Source organism: Tachypleus tridentatus, chromosome 4 (assembly GCF_004210375.1).
Source record: "Tachypleus tridentatus isolate NWPU-2018 chromosome 4, ASM421037v1, whole genome shotgun sequence".
NCBI classification, from domain to species: Eukaryota; Metazoa; Arthropoda; class Merostomata; order Xiphosura; family Limulidae; genus Tachypleus; species Tachypleus tridentatus.
This window is the reverse complement of record NC_134828.1, coordinates 117,081,422-117,103,530: the sequence shown is the minus strand read 5'-3', so window position 1 is coordinate 117,103,530 and position 22,109 is coordinate 117,081,422. Positions and strand designations below refer to the sequence as shown.

Genomic DNA, 22,109 nt, shown 5'->3' with positions numbered 1-22,109 from the left:
CATAGAATAGAATAATATTGCAACATTGAAATGTTTTTATGCTGTATACACACACGTGTAGCAACTAAAATAATGAAGATTGACAACAAAAGTAGGTAGTGGTTGGGTTAATGGCAGTTACATACTATTCCACAAGATTAAGTCTTACAAACATAGAGCACATAACTGAACACAGAAGTCAGTTGTCTGCTGTGACATGTATTTTATACACATATGATGTTCAAAAAACACATAGTACCAAGAATGATAGAGATGAAATAAAAACCCTATAACTTCATTTAATACGTATGGCATTAATATCAATAGAGATACATACCTTAAAAACTGGAGCCATGCCTGATAGCAGTCAAATTTCAGCTGTTCTCGAACTTGTTGTAACTGGTTTAGTAAAGATTCTACTGCTGGAGACCGGAATCTTGAAACTTGTTTCGTCCTGAAATGAGACCAATTATTTTTGTTCTCTCTTAACTTTTACAAACTTTATTACCAGTTAACTATCTCTATGATATTTGATTTGTAAATGATAATTCTTATAATGAGTACAACATTACTGATGATTTAATCAAAAACAGTCACTGCTAGCTGCTACATATATATAGTTGAATAACATTTATTATTGATTTTAATTAATTAAATCAGGATTCACAAATACACTGACTAGTCATTATAAACATTTCAGCTAGTTCACACTAAAACATTTCTTCAAGTAGTCAATTATATAAATAGCATATCTACAACTACTATTTGTGGCATTGTCCTAGGCCTAGTACTGAGAAAAACTGTACTGTTTGCACTAAATATAGAGAACACAGTATAACTGACATATTATTACACCATTCTTTACTTTTACTTTCAAGTTCTTACAATTATCATTTGGAACATGCTTTATAATGATATTGGTCTGTAATCTGTACAACAAGGTGCTGAGAGGTGATAAGGGTCTGGAATCTGTATGACAAGGTGTCAAGAGGTGATAACAGTCTGGAACCTATATGACAAGGTGCTGAGAGGTGATAACAGTCAGGAATCTGTATGACAAGGTGCTGAGAGGTGATAACAGTCTGGAATCTGTATGACAAAGTGCTGAGGGGTGATAACATTCAGGAATCTGTATGACAAAGTGCTGAGAGGTGATAACAGTCTGGAATCTGTATGACAAGGTGCTGAGAGGTGACAACAGTCTGGAATCTGTATGACAAGGTGCTGAGAGGTGACAACAGTCTGGAATCTGTATGACAAAGTGCTGAGAGGTGACAACAGTCTGGAATCTGTATGACAAAGTACTGAGAGGTGACAACAGTCTGGAATCAGTATGACAAAGTGCTGAGAGGTGATAACAGTCTGGAATCTGTATGACAAAGTGCTGAGAGGTGATAACAGTCTGGAATCTGCATGACAAAGTGCTGAGAGGTGATAACAGTCTGGAATCTGCATGACAAAGTGCTGAGAGGTGATAACAGTCTGGAATCTGTATGACAAAGTGCTGAGAGGTGATAACAGTCTGGAATCTGTATGACAAAGTTATGAGAGGTGATAACAGTCTGGAACCTATATGATAAGGTGCTGAGAGGTGATAATAGTCTGGAATCTGTATGACAAAGTGCTGAGAGGTGATAACAGTCTGGAATCTGTATGACAAAGTGCTGAGAGGTGATAACAGTCAGGAATCTGTATGACAAAGTGCTGAAAGGTGATAACAGTCTGGAATCTGTATGACAAAGTGCTGAGAGGTGATAACAGTCAGGAATCTGTATGATAAAGTGCTGAGAGGTGATAACAGTTTGGAATCTGTATGACAAGATGCTGAGAGGTGATAACAGTCTGGAATCTGTATGACAAGGTGCTGAGAGGTGATAACAGTCAGGAATCTGTATGACAAAGTGCTGAGAGGTGATAACAGTCAGGAATCTGTATGACAAAGTGCTGAGAGATGATAACAGTCAGGAATCTGTATGTCAAAGTGCTGAGAGGTGATAACAGTCAGGAATCTATATGACAAGGTGCTGAGAGGTGATAACAGTCTGGAATCTATATGACAAAGTGATGAGGGGTGATAACAGTCAGGAATCTGTATGACAAAGTGCTGAGGGGTGATAACAGTCAGGAATCTGTATGACAAAGTGCTGAGAGGTGATAACAGTCAGGAATCTGTATGACAAAGTGCTGAGAGGTGATAACAGTCAGGAATCTGTATGACAAGGTGCTGAGAGGTGATAACAGTCTGGAATCTATATGACAAGGTGCTGAGAGGTGATAACAGTCTGGAATCTATATGACAAAGTGCTGAGGAGTGATAACAGTCAGGAATCTGTATGACAAAGTGCTGAGGGGTGATAACAGTCAGGAATCTGTATGACAAAGTGCTGAGGGGTGATAACAGTCAGGAATCTGTATGACAAAGTGCTGAGAGGTGATAACAGTTTGGAATCTGTATGACAAGGTGCTGAAAGGTGATAACAGTCTGGAATCTGTATGACAAAGTGCTGAGAGGTGACAACAGTCTGGAATCTGTATGACAAAGTGCTGAGAGGTGATAACAGTCAGGAATCTGTATGACAAAGTGCTGAGAGGTGACAACAGTCTGGAATCTGTATGACAAAGTGCTGAGAGGTGATAACAGTCTGGAATCTGTATGACAAAATGCTGAGAGGTGATAACAGTCAGGAATCTGTATGACAAAGTGCTGAGAGGTGATAACAGTCTGGAATCTGCATGACAAAGTGCTGAGAGGTGATAACAGTCTGGAATCTGTATGACAAAGTGCTGAGAGGTGATAACAGTCTGGAATCTGTATGACAAAGTGCTGAGAGGTGATAACAGTCTGGAATCTGTATGACAAAGTTCTGAGAGGTGACAACAGTCTGGAATCTGTATGACAAAGTGCTGAGGGGTGATAACAGTCAGGAATCTGTATGACAAAGTGCTGAGAGGTGACAACAGTCAGGAATCTGTATGACAAAGTGCTGAGGGGTGATAACAGTCAGGAATCTGTATGACAAAGTGCTGAGAGGTGATAACAGTCAGGAATCTGTATGACAAAGTGCTGAGGGGTGATAACAGTCTGGAATCTATATGACAAAGTGCTGAGGGGTGAAAACAGTCAGGTATCTGTATGACAAAGTGCTGAGGGGTGATAACAGTCAGGAATCTGTATGACAAAGTGCTGAGAGGTGATAACAGTCTGGAATCTGTATGACAAAGTGCTGAGAGGTGACAACAGTCTGGAATCTGTATGACAAAGTGCTGAGAGGTGATAACAGTCAGGAATCTGTATGACAAAGTGCTGAGAGGTGACAACAGTCTGGAATCTGTATGACAAAGTGCTGAGAGGTGATAACAGTCTGGAATCTGTATGACAAAGTGCTGAGAGGTGACAACAGTCAGGAATCTGTATGACAAAGTGCTGAGGGGTGATAACAGTCAGGAATCTGTATGACAAAGTGCTGAGAGGTGATAACAGTCAGGAATCTGTATGACAAAGTGCTGAGGGGTGATAACAGTCTGGAATCTATATGAAAAAGTGCTGAGGGGTGAAAACAGTCAGGAATCTGTATGACAAAGTGCTAAGAAGTGATAACAGTCAGGAATCTGTATGACAAAGTGCTGAGAGGTGATAACAGTTTGGAATCTGTATGACAAGGTGCTGAGAGGTGATAACAGTCTGGAATCTGTATGACAAAGTGCTGAGAGGTGACAACAGTCTGGAATCTGTATGACAAAGTGCTGAGGGGTGATAACAGTCAGGAATCTGTATGACAAAGTGCTGAGAGGTGACAACAGTCTGGAATCTGTATGACAAAGTGCTGAGAGGTGATAACAGTCTGGAATCTGTATGACAAAGTGCTGAGGGGTGCAAACAGTCTGGAATCTGTATGACAAAGTGCTGAGAGGTGATAACAGTCGGGAATCTGTATGACAAAGTGCTGAGAGGTGATAACAGTCTGGAATCTGCATGACAAAGTGCTGAGAGGTGATAACAGTCTGGAATCTGTATGACAAAGTGCTGAGAGGTGATAACAGTCTGGAATCTGTATGACAAAGTGCTGAAAGGTGATAATAGTTTAGAATCTGTACAACAAGGTGCAGAGATGTGATAACAGTCTGGAATCTGTATGACAAAGTGCTGAGAGGTGATAACAGTCTGGAATCTGTATGACAAGGTGCTGAGAGGTGATAACAGTCTGGAATCTATATGACAAAGTGCTGAGGGTGATAACAGTCAGGAATCTGTATGACAAAGTGCTGAGGGGTGATAACAGTCAGGAATCTGTATGACAAAGTGCTGAGGGGTGATAACAGTCTGGAATCTATATGACAAGGTTCTGAGAGGTAATAACAGTTTGGAATCAGTATGACAAGGTGCTGAGAGGTGATAACAGTCTGGAATCTGTATGACAAAGTGCTGAGAGGTGACAACAGTCTGGAATCTGTATGACAAAGTGCTGAGAGGTGACAACAGTCAGGAATCTGTATGACAAAGTGCTGAGAGGTGACAACAATCTGGAATCTGTATGACAAAGTGCTGAGAGGTGATAACAGTCTGGAATCTGTATGACAAAGTGCTGAGAGGTGATAACAGTCAGGAATCTGTATGACAAAGTGCTGAGAGGTGATAACAGTCTGGAATCTGCATGATAAAGTGCTGAGAGGTGATAACAGTCTGGAATCTGTATGACAAAGTTCTGAGAGGTGATAACAGTCTGGAACCTATATGATAAGGTGCTGAGAGGTGATAATAGTCTGGAATCTTTATGACAAAGTGCTGAGAGGTGATAACAGTCTGGAATCTGTATGACAAAGTGCTGAGAGGTGATAACAGTCAGGAATCTGTATGACAAAGTGCTGAAAGGTGATAACAGTCTGGAATCTGTATGACAAAGTGCTGAGAGGTGATAACAGTCAGGAATCTGTATGATAAAGTGCTGAGAGGTGATAACAGTTTGGAATCTGTATGACAAGATGCTGAGAGGTGATAACAGTCTGGAATCTGTATGACAAGGTGCTGAGAGGTGATAACAGTCAGGAATCTGTATGACAAAGTGCTGAGAGGTGATAACAGTCAGGAATCTGTATGACAAAGTGCTGAGAGGTGATAACAGTCAGGAATCTATATGACAAGGTGCTGAGAGGTGATAACAGTCTGGAATCTATATGACAAAGTGATGAGGGGTGATAACAGTCAGGAATCTGTATGACAAAGTGCTGAGGGGTGATAACAGTCAGGAATCTGTATGACAAAGTGCTGAGAGGTGATAACAGTCAGGAATCTGTATGACAAAGTGCTGAGAGGTGATAACAGTCAGGAATCTGTATGACAAGGTGCTGAGAGGTGATAACAGTCTGGAATCTATATGACAAGGTGCTGAGAGGTGATAACAGTCTAGAATCTATATGACAAAGTGCTGAGGAGTGATAACAGTCAGGAATCTGTATGACAAAGTGCTGAGGGTGATAACAGTCAGGAATCTGTATGACAAAGTGCTGAGGGGTGATAACAGTCAGGAATCTGTATGACAAAGTGCTGAGGGGTGATAACAGTCAGGAATCTGTATGACAAAGTGCTGAGAGGTGATAACAGTTTGGAATCTGTATGACAAGGTGCTGAGAGGTGATAACAGTCAGGAATCTGTATGACAAAGTGCTGAGAGGTGATAACAGTCAGGAATCTGTATGACAAAGTGCTGAGAGGTGATAACAGTTTGGAATCTGTATGACAAGGTGCTGAGAGGTGATAACAGTCTGGAATCTGTATGACAAAGTGCTGAGAGGTGACAACAGTCTGGAATCTGTATGACAAAGTGCTGAGGGGTGATAACAGTCAGGAATCTGTATGACAAAGTGCTGAGAGGTGACAACAGTCTGGAATCTGTATGACAAAGTGCTGAGAGGTGATAACAGTCTGGAATCTGTATGACAAAGTGCTGAGGGTGCAAACAGTCTGGAATCTGTATGACAAAGTGCTGAGAGGAGATAACAGTCAGGAATCTGTATGACAAAGTGCTGAGAGGTGATAACAGTCTGGAATCTGCATGACAAAGTGCTGAGAGGTGATAACAGTCTGGAATCTGTATGACAAAGTGCTGAGAGGTGATAACAGTTTGGAATCAGTATGACAAGGTGCTGAGAGGTGATAACAGTCTGGAATCTGTATGACAAAGTGCTGAGAGGTGACAACAGTCTGGAATCTGTATGACAAAGTGCTGAGAGGTGACAACAGTCAGGAATCTGTATGACAAAGTGCTGAGAGGTGACAACAATCTGGAATCTGTATGACAAAGTGCTGAGAGGTGATAACAGTCTGGAATCTGTATGACAAAGTGCTGAGAGGTGATAACAGTCAGGAATCTGTATGACAAAGTGCTGAGAGGTGATAACAGTCTGGAATCTGCATGATAAAGTGCTGAGAGGTGATAACAGTCTGGAATCTGTATGACAAAGTTCTGAGAGGTGATAACAGTCTGGAACCTATATGATAAGGTGCTGAGAGGTGATAATAGTCTGGAATCTTTATGACAAAGTGCTGAGAGGTGATAACAGTCTGGAATCTGTATGACAAAGTGCTGAGAGGTGATAACAGTCAGGAATCTGTATGACAAAGTGCTGAAAGGTGATAACAGTCTGGAATCTGTATGACAAAGTGCTGAGAGGTGATAACAGTCAGGAATCTGTATGATAAAGTGCTGAGAGGTGATAACAGTTTGGAATCTGTATGACAAGATGCTGAGAGGTGATAACAGTCTGGAATCTGTATGACAAGGTGCTGAGAGGTGATAACAGTCAGGAATCTGTATGACAAAGTGCTGAGAGGTGATAACAGTCAGGAATCTGTATGACAAAGTGCTGAGAGGTGATAACAGTCAGGAATCTGTATGTCAAAGTGCTGAGAGGTGATAACAGTCAGGAATCTATATGACAAGGTGCTGAGAGGTGATAACAGTCTGGAATCTATATGACAAAGTGATGAGGGTGATAACAGTCAGGAATCTGTATGACAAAGTGCTGAGGGGTGATAACAGTCAGGAATCTGTATGACAAAGTGCTGAGAGGTGATAACAGTCAGGAATCTGTATGACAAAGTGCTGAGAGGTGATAACAGTCAGGAATCTGTATGACAAGGTGCTGAGAGGTGATAACAGTCTGGAATCTATATGACAAGGTGCTGAGAGGTGATAACAGTCTAGAATCTATATGACAAAGTGCTGAGGAGTGATAACAGTCAGGAATCTGTATGACAAAGTGCTGAGGGGTGATAACAGTCAGGAATCTGTATGACAAAGTGCTGAGGGGTGATAACAGTCAGGAATCTGTATGACAAAGTGCTGAGAGGTGATAACAGTTTGGAATCTGTATGACAAGGTGCTGAGAGGTGATAACAGTCAGGAATCTGTATGACAAAGTGCTGAGGGGTGATAACAGTCAGGAATCTGTATGACAAAGTGCTGAGAGGTGATAACAGTTTGGAATCTGTATGACAAGGTGCTGAGAGGTGATAACAGTCTGGAATCTGTATGACAAAGTGCTGAGAGGTGACAACAGTCTGGAATCTGTATGACAAAGTGCTGAGGGGTGATAACAGTCAGGAATCTGTATGACAAAGTGCTGAGAGGTGACAACAGTCTGGAATCTGTATGACAAAGTGCTGAGAGGTGATAACAGTCTGGAATCTGTATGACAAAGTGCTGAGGGTGCAAACAGTCTGGAATCTGTATGACAAAGTGCTGAGAGGTGATAACAGTCAGGAATCTGTATGACAAAGTGCTGAGAGGTGATAACAGTCTGGAATCTGCATGACAAAGTGCTGAGAGGTGATAACAGTCTGGAATCTGTATGACAAAGTGCTGAGAGGTGATAACAGTCTGGAATCTGTATGACAAAGTGCTGAGGGGTGATAATAGTTTAGAATCTGTACAACAAGGTGCAGAGATGTGATAACAGTCTGGAATCTGTATGACAAAGTGCTGAGAGGTGATAACAGTCTGGAATCTGTATGACAAGGTGCTGAGAGGTGATAACAGTCTGGAATCTATATGACAAAGTGCTGAGGGTGATAACAGTCAGGAATCTGTATGACAAAGTGCTGAGGGTGATAACAGTCAGGAATCTGTATGACAAAGTGCTGAGGGGTGATAACAGTCTGGAATCTATATGACAAGGTTCTGAGAGGTAATAACAGTTTGGAATCTGTATGACAAGGTGCTGAGAGGTGATAACAGTCTGGAATCTGTATGACAAAGTGCTGAGAGGTGACAACAGTCTGGAATCTGTATGACAAAGTGCTGAGAGGTGACAACAGTCAGGAATCTGTATGACAAAGTGCTGAGAGGTGACAACAGTCTGGAATCTGTATGACAAAGTGCTGAGAGGTGATAACAGTCAGGAATCTGTATGACAAAGTGCTGAGAGGTGATAACAGTCTGGAATCTGCATGATAAAGTGCTGAGAGGTGATAACAGTCTGGAATCTGTATGACAAAGTGCTGAGAGGTGATAACAGTCTGGAATCTGTATGACAAAGTGCTGAGAGGTGATAACAGTCAGGAATCTGTATGACAAAGTTCTGAGAGGTGATAACAGTCTGGAACCTATATGATAAGGTGCTGAGAGGTGATAATAGTCTGGAATCTGTATGACAAAGTGCTGAGAGGTGATAACAGTCTGGAATCTGTATGACAAAGTGCTGAGAGGTGATAACAGTCAGGAATCTGTATGACAAAGTGCTGAAAGGTGATAACAGTCTGGAATCTGTATGACAAAGTGCTGAGAGGTGACAACAGTCTGGAATCTGTATGACAAAGTGCTGAGAGGTGACAACAGTCAGGAATCTGTATGACAAAGTGCTGAGAGGTGATAACAGTCTGGAATCTGTATGACAAAGTGCTGAGAGGTGATAACAGTCTGGAATCTGTATGACAAAGTGCTGAGAGGTGATAACAGTCTGGAATCTGTATGACAAAGTGCTGACGGGTGCGAACAGTCTGGAATCTGTATGACAAAATTCTGAGAGGTGACAACAGTCTGGAATCTGTATGACAAAGTGCTGAGGGGTGATAACAGTCAGGAATCTGTATGACAAAGTGCTGAGAGGTGACAACAGTCAGGAATCTGTATGACAAAGTGCTGAGGGGTGATAACAGTCAGGAATCTGTATGACAAAGTGCTGAGAGGTGATAACAGTCAGGAATCTGTATGACAAAGTGCTGAGGGGTGATAACAGTCTGGAATCTATATGACAAAGTGCTGAGGGGTGAAAACAGTCAGGTATCTGTATGACAAAGTGCTGAGGGGTGATAACAGTCAGGAATCTGTATGACAAAGTGCTGAGAGGTGATAACAGTTTGGAATCTGTATGACAAGGTGCTGAGAGGTGATAACAGTCTGGAATCTGTATGACAAAGTGCTGAGAGGTGACAACAGTCTGGAATCTGTATGACAAAGTGCTGAGGGTGATAACAGTCAGGAATCTGTATGACAAAGTGCTGAGAGGTGACAACAGTCTGGAATCTGTATGACAAAGTGCTGAGAGGTGATAACAGTCTGGAATCTGTATGACAAAGTGCTAAGAGGTGATAACAGTCAGGAATCTGTATGACAAAGTGCTGAGAGGTGATAACAGTCAGGAATCTATATGACAAGGTGCTGAGAGGTGATAACAGTCTGGAATCTATATGACAAAGTGATGAGGGGTGATAACAGTCAGGAATCTGTATGAGAAGGTGCTGAGAGGTGATAACAGTCTGGAATCTATATGACAAGGTGCTGAGAGGTGATAACAGTCTGGAATCTATATGACAAAGTGCTGAGGAGTGATAACAGTCAGGAATCTGTATGACAAAGTGCTGAGGGTGATAACAGTCAGGAATCTGTATGACAAAGTGCTGAGGGGTGATAACAGTCAGGAATCTGTATGACAAAGTGCTGAGAGGTGATAACAGTTTGGAATCTGTATGACAAGGTGCTGAGAGGTGATAAGAGTCTGGAATCTGTATGACAAAGTGCTGAGAGGTGACAACAGTCTGGAATCTGTATGACAAAGTGCTGAGAGGTGATAACAGTCAGGAATCTGTATGACAAAGTGCTGAGAGGTGACAACAGTCTGGAATCTGTATGACAAAGTGCTGAGAGGTGATAACAGTCTGGAATCTGTATGACAAAATGCTGAGAGGTGATAACAGTCAGGAATCTGTATGACAAAGTGCTGAGAGGTGATAACAGTCTGGAATCTGCATGACAAAGTGCTGAGAGGTGATAACAGTCTGGAATCTGTATGACAAAGTGCTAAGAGGTGATAACAGTCTGGAATCTGTATGACAAAGTGCTGAAGGGTGCGAACAGTCTGGAATCTGTATGACAAAGTTCTGAGAGGTGACAACAGTCTGGAATCTGTATGACAAAGTGCTGAGGGGTGATAACAGTCAGGAATCTGTATGACAAAGTGCTGAGAGGTGACAACAGTCAGGAATCTGTATGACAAAGTGCTGAGGGGTGATAACAGTCAGGAATCTGTATGACAAAGTGCTGAGAGGTGATAACAGTCAGGAATCTGTATGACAAAGTGCTGAGGGGTGATAACAGTCTGGAATCTATATGACAAAGTGCTGAGGGGTGAAAACAGTCAGGAATCTGTATGACAAAGTGCTAAGAAGTGATAACAGTCAGGAATCTGTATGACAAAGTGCTGAGAGGTGATAACAGTTTGGAATCTGTATGACAAGGTGCTGAGAGGTGATAACAGTCTGGAATCTGTATGACAAAGTGCTGAGAGGTGACAACAGTCTGGAATCTGTATGACAAAGTGCTGAGGGGTGATAACAGTCAGGAATCTGTATGACAAAGTGCTGAGAGGTGACAACAGTCTGGAATCTGTATGACAAAGTGCTGAGAGGTGATAACAGTCTGGAATCTGTATGACAAAGTGCTGAGGGGTGCAAACAGTCTGGAATCTGTATGACAAAGTGCTGAGAGGTGATAACAGTCAGGAATCTGTATGACAAAGTGCTGAGAGGTGATAACAGTCTGGAATCTGCATGACAAAGTGCTGAGAGGTGATAACAGTCTGGAATCTGTATGACAAAGTGCTGAGAGGTGATAACAGTCTGGAATCTGTATGACAAAGTGCTGAGGGGTGATAATAGTTTAGAATCTGTACAACAAGGTGCAGAGATGTGATAACAGTCTGGAATCTGTATGACAAAGTGCTGAGAGGTGATAACAGTCTGGAATCTGTATGACAAGGTGCTGAGAGGTGATAACAGTCTGGAATCTATATGACAAAGTGCTGAGGGTGATAACAGTCAGGAATCTGTATGACAAAGTGCTGAGGGTGATAACAGTCAGGAATCTGTATGACAAAGTGCTGAGGGTGATAACAATCTGGAATCTATATGACAAGGTTCTGAGAGGTAATAACAGTTTGGAATCTGTATGACAAGGTGCTGAGAGGTGATAACAGTCTGGAATCTGTATGACAAAGTGCTGAGAGGTGACAACAGTCTGGAATCTGTATGACAAAGTGCTGAGAGGTGACAACAGTCAGGAATCTGTATGACAAAGTGCTGAGAGGTGACAACAATCTGGAATCTGTATGACAAAGTGCTGAGAGGTGATAACAGTCTGGAATCTGTATGACAAAGTGCTGAGAGGTGATAACAGTCAGGAATCTGTATGACAAAGTGCTGAGAGGTGATAACAGTCTGGAATCTGCATGATAAAGTGCTGAGAGGTGATAACAGTCTGGAATCTGTATGACAAAGTTCTGAGAGGTGATAACAGTCTGGAACCTGTATGACAAGGTGCTGAGAGGTGATAATAGTCTGGAATCTTTATGACAAAGTGCTGAGAGGTGATAACAGTCTGGAATCTGTATGACAAAGTGCTGAGAGGTGATAACAGTCAGGAATCTGTATGACAAAGTGCTGAAAGGTGATAACAGTCTGGAATCTGTATGACAAAGTGCTGAGAGGTGATAACAGTCAGGAATCTGTATGATAAAGTGCTGAGAGGTGATAACAGTTTGGAATCTGTATGACAAGATGCTGAGAGGTGATAACAGTCTGGAATCTGTATGACAAGGTGCTGAGAGGTGATAACAGTCAGGAATCTGTATGACAAAGTGCTGAGAGGTGATAACAGTCAGGAATCTGTATGACAAAGTGCTGAGAGGTGATAACAGTCAGGAATCTGTATGACAAAGTGCTGAGAGGTGATAACAGTCAGGAATCTATATGACAAGGTGCTGAGAGGTGATAACAGTCTGGAATCTGTATGACAAAGTGCTGAGAGGTGATAACAGTCTGGAATCTGTATGACAAAGTGCTGAGAGGTGATAACAGTCTGGAATCTGTATGACAAAGTGCTGACGGGTGCGAACAGTCTGGAATCTGTATGACAAAATTCTGAGAGGTGACAACAGTCTGGAATCTGTATGACAAAGTGCTGAGGGGTGATAACAGTCAGGAATCTGTATGACAAAGTGCTGAGAGGTGACAACAGTCAGGAATCTGTATGACAAAGTGCTGAGGGGTGATAACAGTCAGGAATCTGTATGACAAAGTGCTGAGAGGTGATAACAGTCAGGAATCTGTATGACAAAGTGCTGAGGGTGATAACAGTCTGGAATCTATATGACAAAGTGCTGAGGGTGAAAACAGTCAGGTATCTGTATGACAAAGTGCTGAGGGTGATAACAGTCAGGAATCTGTATGACAAAGTGCTGAGAGGTGATAACAGTCAGGAATCTGTATGATAAAGTGCTGAGAGGTGATAACAGTTTGGAATCTGTATGACAAGATGCTGAGAGGTGATAACAGTCTGGAATCTGTATGACAAGGTGCTGAGAGGTGATAACAGTCAGGAATCTGTATGACAAAGTGCTGAGAGGTGATAACAGTCAGGAATCTGTATGACAAAGTGCTGAGGGGTGATAACAATCTGGAATCTATATGACAAGGTTCTGAGAGGTAATAACAGTTTGGAATCTGTATGACAAGGTGCTGAGAGGTGATAACAGTCTGGAATCTGTATGACAAAGTGCTGAGAGGTGATAACAGTCTGGAATCTGTATGACAAAGTGCTGAGAGGTGATAACAGTCTGGAATCTGTATGACAAAGTGCTGGAGGTGCGAACAGTCTGGAATCTGTATGACAAAATTCTGAGAGGTGACAACAGTCTGGAATCTGTATGACAAAGTGCTGAGGGGTGATAACAGTCAGGAATCTGTATGACAAAGTGCTGAGAGGTGACAACAGTCAGGAATCTGTATGACAAAGTGCTGAGGGTGATAACAGTCAGGAATCTGTATGACAAAGTGCTGAGAGGTGATAACAGTCAGGAATCTGTATGACAAAGTGCTGAGGGGTGATAACAGTCTGGAATCTATATGACAAAGTGCTGAGGGTGAAAACAGTCAGGTATCTGTATGACAAAGTGCTGAGGGGTGATAACAGTCAGGAATCTGTATGACAAAGTGCTGAGAGGTGATAACAGTTTGGAATCTGTATGACAAGGTGCTGAGAGGTGATAACAGTCTGGAATCTGTATGACAAAGTGCTGAGAGGTGACAACAGTCTGGAATCTGTATGACAAAGTGCTGAGGGGTGATAACAGTCAGGAATCTGTATGACAAAGTGCTGAGAGGTGACAACAGTCTGGAATCTGTATGACAAAGTGCTGAGAGGTGATAACAGTCTGGAATCTGTATGACAAAGTGCTGAGAGGTGATAACAGTCAGGAATCTGTATGACAAAGTGCTGAGAGGTGATAACAGTCAGGAATCTATATGACAAGGTGCTGAGAGGTGATAACAGTCTGGAATCTATATGACAAAGTGATGAGGGGTGATAACAGTCAGGAATCTGTATGAGAAGGTGCTGAGAGGTGATAACAGTCTGGAATCTATATGACAAGGTGCTGAGAGGTGATAACAGTCTGGAATCTATATGACAAAGTGCTGAGGAGTGATAACAGTCAGGAATCTGTATGACAAAGTGCTGAGGGGTGATAACAGTCAGGAATCTGTATGACAAAGTGCTGAGGGGTGATAACAGTCAGGAATCTGTATGACAAAGTGCTGAGAGGTGATAACAGTTTGGAATCTGTATGACAAGGTGCTGAGAGGTGATAACAGTCTGGAATCTGTATGACAAAGTGCTGAGAGGTGACAACAGTCTGGAATCTGTATGACAAAGTGCTGAGAGGTGATAACAGTCAGGAATCTGTATGACAAAGTGCTGAGAGGTGACAACAGTCTGGAATCTGTATGACAAAGTGCTGAGAGGTGATAACAGTCTGGAATCTGTATGACAAAATGCTGAGATGTGATAACAGTCAGGAATCTGTATGACAAAGTGCTGAGAGGTGATAACAGTCTGGAATCTGCATGACAAAGTGCTGAGAGGTGATAACAGTCTGGAATCTGTATGACAAAGTGCTGAGAGGTGATAACAGTCTGGAATCTGTATGACAAAGTGCTGAAGGGTGCGAACAGTCTGGAATCTGTATGACAAAGTTCTGAGAGGTGACAACAGTCTGGAATCTGTATGACAAAGTGCTGAGGGGTGATAACAGTCAGGAATCTGTATGACAAAGTGCTGAGAGGTGACAACAGTCAGGAATCTGTATGACAAAGTGCTGAGGGGTGATAACAGTCAGGAATCTGTATGACAAAGTGCTGAGAGGTGATAACAGTCAGGAATCTGTATGACAAAGTGCTGAGGGGTGATAACAGTCTGGAATCTATATGACAAAGTGCTGAGGGTGAAAACAGTCAGGAATCTGTATGACAAAGTGCTGAGAAGTGATAACAGTCAGGAATCTGTATGACAAAGTGCTGAGAGGTGATAACAGTTTGGAATCTGTATGACAAGGTGCTGAGAGGTGATAACAGTCTGGAATCTGTATGACAAAGTGCTGAGAGGTGACAACAGTCTGGAATCTGTATGACAAAGTGCTGAGGGTGATAACAGTCAGGAATCTGTATGACAAAGTGCTGAGAGGTGACAACAGTCTGGAATCTGTATGACAAAGTGCTGAGAGGTGATAACAGTCTGGAATCTGTATGACAAAGTGCTGAGGGGTGCAAACAGTCTGGAATCTGTATGACAAAGTGCTGAGAGGTGATAACAGTCGGGAATCTGTATGACAAAGTGCTGAGAGGTGATAACAGTCTGGAATCTGCATGACAAAGTGCTGAGAGGTGATAACAGTCTGGAATCTGTATGACAAAGTGCTGAGAGGTGATAACAGTCTGGAATCTGTATGACAAAGTGCTGAGGGGTGATAATAGTTTAGAATCTGTACAACAAGGTGCAGAGATGTGATAACAGTCTGGAATCTGTATGACAAAGTGCTGAGAGGTGATAACAGTCTGGAATCTGTATGACAAGGTGCTGAGAGGTGATAACAGTCTGGAATCTATATGACAAAGTGCTGAGGGTGATAACAGTCAGGAATCTGTATGACAAAGTGCTGAGGGTGATAACAGTCAGGAATCTGTATGACAAAGTGCTGAGGGTGATAACAATCTGGAATCTATATGACAAGGTTCTGAGAGGTAATAACAGTTTGGAATCTGTATGACAAGGTGCTGAGAGGTGATAACAGTCTGGAATCTGTATGACAAAGTGCTGAGAGGTGACAACAGTCTGGAATCTGTATGACAAAGTGCTGAGAGGTGACAACAGTCAGGAATCTGTATGACAAAGTGCTGAGAGGTGACAACAATCTGGAATCTGTATGACAAAGTGCTGAGAGGTGATAACAGTCTGGAATCTGTATGACAAAGTGCTGAGAGGTGATAACAGTCAGGAATCTGTATGACAAAGTGCTGAGAGGTGATAACAGTCTGGAATCTGCATGATAAAGTGCTGAGAGGTGATAACAGTCTGGAATCTGTATGACAAAGTTCTGAGAGGTGATAACAGTCTGGAACCTATATGATAAGGTGCTGAGAGGTGATAATAGTCTGGAATCTTTATGACAAAGTGCTGAGAGGTGATAACAGTCTGGAATCTGTATGACAAAGTGCTGAGAGGTGATAACAGTCAGGAATCTGTATGACAAAGTGCTGAAAGGTGATAACAGTCTGGAATCTGTATGACAAAGTGCTGAGAGGTGATAACAGTCAGGAATCTGTATGATAAAGTGCTGAGAGGTGATAACAGTTTGGAATCTGTATGACAAGATGCTGAGAGGTGATAACAGTCTGGAATCTGTATGACAAGGTGCTGAGAGGTGATAACAGTCAGGAATCTGTATGACAAAGTGCTGAGAGGTGATAACAGTCAGGAATCTGTATGACAAAGTGCTGAGAGGTGATAACAGTCAGGAATCTGTATGTCAAAGTGCTGAGAGGTGATAACAGTCAGGAATCTATATGACAAGGTGCTGAGAGGTGATAACAGTCTGGAATCTATATGACAAAGTGATGAGGGTGATAACAGTCAGGAATCTGTATGACAAAGTGCTGAGGGGTGATAACAGTCAGGAATCTGTATGACAAAGTGCTGAGAGGTGATAACAGTCAGGAATCTGTATGACAAAGTGCTGAGAGGTGATAACAGTCAGGAATCTGTATGACAAGGTGCTGAGAGGTGATAACAGTCTGGAATCTATATGACAAGGTGCTGAGAGGTGATAACAGTCTAGAATCTATATGACAAAGTGCTGAGGTGATAACAGTCAGGAATCTGTATGACAAAGTGCTGAGGGTGATAACAGTCAGGAATCTGTATGACAAAGTGCTGAGGGTGATAACAGTCAGGAATCTGTATGACAAAGTGCTGAGAGGTGATAACAGTTTGGAATCTGTATGACAAGGTGCTGAGAGGTGATAACAGTCAGGAATCTGTATGACAAAGTGCTGAGGGGTGATAACAGTCAGGAATCTGTATGACAAAGTGCTGAGAGGTGATAACAGTTTGGAATCTGTATGACAAGGTGCTGAGAGGTGATAACAGTCTGGAATCTGTATGACAAAGTGCTGAGAGGTGACAACAGTCTGGAATCTGTATGACAAAGTGCTGAGGGGTGATAACAGTCAGGAATCTGTATGACAAAGTGCTGAGAGGTGACAACAGTCTGGAATCTGTATGACAAAGTGCTGAGAGGTGATAACAGTCTGGAATCTGTATGACAAAGTGCTGAGGGGTGCAAACAGTCTGGAATCTGTATGACAAAGTGCTGAGAGGTGATAACAGTCGGGAATCTGTATGACAAAGTGCTGAGAGGTGATAACAGTCTGGAATCTGCATGACAAAGTGCTGAGAGGTGATAACAGTCTGGAATCTGTATGACAAAGTGCTGAGAGGTGATAACAGTCTGGAATCTGTATGACAAAGTGCTGAGGGGTGATAATAGTTTAGAATCTGTACAACAAGGTGCAGAGATGTGATAACAGTCTGGAATCTGTATGACAAAGTGCTGAGAGGTGATAACAGTCTGGAATCTGTATGACAAGGTGCTGAGAGGTGATAACAGTCTGGAATCTATATGACAAAGTGCTGAGGGGTGATAACAGTCAGGAATCTGTATGACAAAGTGCTGAGGGGTGATAACAGTCAGGAATCTGTATGACAAAGTGCTGAGGGGTGATAACAGTCTGGAATCTATATGACAAGGTTCTGAGAGGTAATAACAGTTTGGAATCTGTATGACAAGGTGCTGAGAGGTGATAACAGTCTGGAATCTGTATGACAAAGTGCTGAGAGGTGACAACAGTCTGGAATCTGTATGACAAAGTGCTGAGAGGTGACAACAGTCAGGAATCTGTATGACAAAGTGCTGAGAGGTGACAACAGTCTGGAATCTGTATGACAAAGTGCTGAGAGGTGATAACAGTCTGGAATCTGTATGACAAAGTGCTGAGAGGTGATAACAGTCAGGAATCTGTATGACAAAGTGCTGAGAGGTGATAACAGTCTGGAATCTGCATGATAAAGTGCTGAGAGGTGATAACAGTCTGGAATCTGTATGACAAAGTGCTGAGAGGTGATAACAGTCTGGAATCTGTATGACAAAGTGCTGAGAGGTGATAACAGTCAGGAATCTGTATGACAAAGTTCTGAGAGGTGATAACAGTCTGGAACCTATATGATAAGGTGCTGAGAGGTGATAACAGTCAGGAATCTGTATGACAAAGTGCTGAAAGGTGATAACAGTCTGGAATCTGTATGACAAAGTGCTGAGAGGTGATAACAGTCAGGAATCTGTATGATAAAGTGCTGAGAGGTGATAACAGTTTGGAATCTGTATGACAAGATGCTGAGAGGTGATAACAGTCTGGAATCTGTATGACAAGGTGCTGAGAGGTGATAACAGTCAGGAATCTGTATGACAAAGTGCTGAGAGGTGATAACAGTCAGGAATCTGTATGACAAAGTGCTGAGAGGTGATAACAGTCAGGAATCTGTATGTCAAAGTGCTGAGAGGTGATAACAGTCAGGAATCTATATGACAAAGTGCTGAGAGGTGATAACAGTCTGGAATCTATATGACAAAGTGATGAGGGGTGATAACAGTCAGGAATCTGTATGACAAAGTGCTGAGGGGTGATAACAGTCAGGAATCTGTATGACAAAGTGCTGAGAGGTGATAACAGTCAGGAATCTGTATGACAAAGTGCTGAGAGGTGATAACAGTCAGGAATCTGTATGACAAGGTGCTGAGAGGTGATAACAGTCAGGAATCTGTATGACAAAGTGCTGAGAGGTGATAACAGTCTGGAATCTGCATGACAAAGTGCTGAGAGGTGATAACAGTCTGGAATCTGTATGACAAAGTGCTGAGAGGTGATAACAGTCTGGAATCTGTATGACAAAGTGCTGAGAGGTGATAACAGTCAGGAATCTGTATGACAAAGTTCTGAGAGGTGATAACAGTCTGGAACCTATATGATAAGGTGCTGAGAGGTGATAATAGTCTGGAATCTGTATGACAAAGTGCTGAGAGGTGATAACAGTCTGGAATCTGTATGACAAAGTGCTGAGAGGTGATAACAGTCAGGAATCTGTATGACAAAGTGCTGAAAGGTGATAACAGTCTGGAATCTGTATGATAAAGTGCTGAGAGGTGATAACAGTTTGGAATCTGTATGACAAGATGCTGAGAGGTGATAACAGTCTGGAATCTGTATGACAAGGTGCTGAGAGGTGATAACAGTCAGGAATCTGTATGACAAAGTGCTGAGAGGTGATAACAGTCAGAAATCTGTATGACAAAGTGCTGAGAGGTGATAACAGTCAGGAATCTGTATGACAAAGTGCTGAGAGGTGATAACAGTCAGGAATCTATATGACAAGGTGCTGAGAGGTGATAACAGTCTGGAATCTATATGACAAAGTGCTGAGGGGTGATAACAGTCAGGAATCTGTATGACAAAGTGCTGAGGGGTGATAACAGTCAGGAATCTGTATGACAAAGTGCTGAGAGGTGATAACAGTCAGGAATCTGTATGACAAAGTGCTGAGAGGTGATAACAGTCAGGAATCTGTATGACAAGGTGCTGAGAGGTGATAACAGTCTGGAATCTATATGACAAGGTGCTGAGAGGTGATAACAGTCTAGAATCTATATGACAAAGTGCTGAGGAGTGATAACAGTCAGGAATCTGTATGACAAAGTGCTGAGGGGTGATAACAGTCAGGAATCTGTATGACAAAGTGCTGAGGGGTGATAACAGTCAGGAATCTGTATGACAAAGTGCTGAGAGGTGATAACAGTCAGGAATCTGTATGACAAAGTGCTGAGAGGTGATAACAGTCTGGAATCTGTATGACAAAGTGCTGAGAGGTGATAACAGTCAGGAATCTGTATGATAAAGTGCTGAAAGGTGATAACAGTCTGGAATCTGTATGACAAAGTGCTGAGAGGTGATAACAGTCAGGAATCTGTATGATAAAGTGCTGAGAGGTGATAACAGTTTGGAATCTGTATGACAAGATGCTGAGAGGTGATAACAGTCTGGAATCTGTATGACAAGGTGCTGAGAGGTGATAACAGTCAGGAATCTGTATGACAAAGTGCTGAGAGGTGATAACAGTCAGGAATCTGTATGACAAAGTGCTGAGAGGTGATAACAGTCAGGAATCTGTATGTCAAAGTGCTGAGAGGTGATAACAGTCAGGAATCTATATGACAAGGTGCTGAGAGGTGATAACAGTCTGGAATCTATATGACAAAGTGATGAGGGGTGATAACAGTCAGGAATCTGTATGACAAAGTGCTGAGGGTGATAACAGTCAGGAATCTGTATGACAAAGTGCTGAGAGGTGATAACAGTCAGGAATCTGTATGACAAAGTGCTGAGAGGTGATAACAGTCAGGAATCTGTATGACAAGGTGCTGAGAGGTGATAACAGTCTGGAATCTATATGACAAGGTGCTGAGAGGTGATAACAGTCTAGAATCTATATGACAAAGTGCTGAGGTGATAACAGTCAGGAATCTGTATGACAAAGTGCTGAGGGGTGATAACAGTCAGGAATCTGTATGACAAAGTGCTGAGGGTGATAACAGTCAGGAATCTGTATGACAAAGTGCTGAGAGGTGATAACAGTTTGGAATCTGTATGACAAGGTGCTGAGAGGTGATAACAGTCAGGAATCTGTATGACAAAGTGCTGAGGGGTGATAACAGTCAGGAATCTGTATGACAAAGTGCTGAGAGGTGATAACAGTTTGGAATCTGTATGACAAGGTGCTGAGAGGTGATAACAGTCTGGAATCTGTATGACAAAGTGCTGAGAGGTGACAACAGTCTGGAATCTGTATGACAAAGTGCTGAGGGTGATAACAGTCAGGAATCTGTATGACAAAGTGCTGAGAGGTGACAACAGTCTGGAATCTGTATGACAAAGTGCTGAGAGGTGATAACAGTCTGGAATCTGTATGACAAAGTGCTGAGGGTGCAAACAGTCTGGAATCTGTATGACAAAGTGCTGAGAGGTGATAACAGTCGGGAATCTGTATGACAAAGTGCTGAGAGGTGATAACAGTCTGGAATCTGCATGACAAAGTGCTGAGAGGTGATAACAGTCTGGAATCTGTATGACAAAGTGCTGAGAGGTGATAACAGTCTGGAATCTGTATGACAAAGTGCTGAGGGGTGATAATAGTTTAGAATCTGTACAACAAGGTGCAGAGATGTGATAACAGTCTGGAATCTGTATGACAAAGTGCTGAGAGGTGATAACAGTCTGGAATCTGTATGACAAGGTGCTGAGAGGTGATAACAGTCTGGAATCTATATGACAAAGTGCTGAGGGGTGATAACAGTCAGGAATCTGTATGACAAAGTGCTGAGGGGTGATAACAGTCAGGAATCTGTATGACAAAGTGCTGAGGGGTGATAACAGTCTGGAATCTATATGACAAGGTTCTGAGAGGTAATAACAGTTTGGAATCTGTATGACAAGGTGCTGAGAGGTGATAACAGTCTGGAATCTGTATGACAAAGTGCTGAGAGGTGACAACAGTCTGGAATCTGTATGACAAAGTGCTGAGAGGTGACAACAGTCAGGAATCTGTATGACAAAGTGCTGAGAGGTGACAACAGTCTGGAATCTGTATGACAAAGTGCTGAGAGGTGATAACAGTCTGGAATCTGTATGACAAAGTGCTGAGAGGTGATAACAGTCAGGAATCTGTATGACAAAGTGCTGAGAGGTGATAACAGTCTGGAATCTGCATGATAAAGTGCTGAGAGGTGATAACAGTCTGGAATCTGTATGACAAAGTGCTGAGGGGTGATAACAGTCAGGAATCTGTATGACAAAGTGCTGAGAGGTGATAACAGTTTGGAATCTGTATGACAAGGTGCTGAGAGGTGATAACAGTCTGGAATCTGTATGACAAAGTGCTGAGAGGTGACAACAGTCTGGAATCTGTATGACAAAGTGCTGAGGGTGATAACAGTCAGGAATCTGTATGACAAAGTGCTGAGAGGTGACAACAGTCTGGAATCTGTATGACAAAGTGCTGAGAGGTGATAACAGTCTGGAATCTGTATGACAAAGTGCTGAGGGGTGCAAACAGTCTGGAATCTGTATGACAAAGTGCTGAGAGGTGATAACAGTCTGGAATCTGTATGACAAAGTGCTGAGAGGTGATAACAGTCTG

The 22,109-nt window shown here is 42.3% G+C and overlaps 1 protein-coding gene across 1 annotated transcript in view; it reads right to left on the bottom strand.

The window, feature by feature from the left end:
* LOC143248205 (DNA mismatch repair protein Msh3-like) overlaps positions 1-22,109 on the bottom strand; it is a 109,405-nt gene that overhangs the window by 12,133 nt on the left and 75,163 nt on the right. Inside the window, exon 13 of the mRNA XM_076496638.1 lies at positions 317-433. Within this exon, the coding sequence (XP_076352753.1) occupies positions 317-433 (117 nt within the window). The remainder of the gene's footprint in view (positions 1-316; positions 434-22,109) is intronic.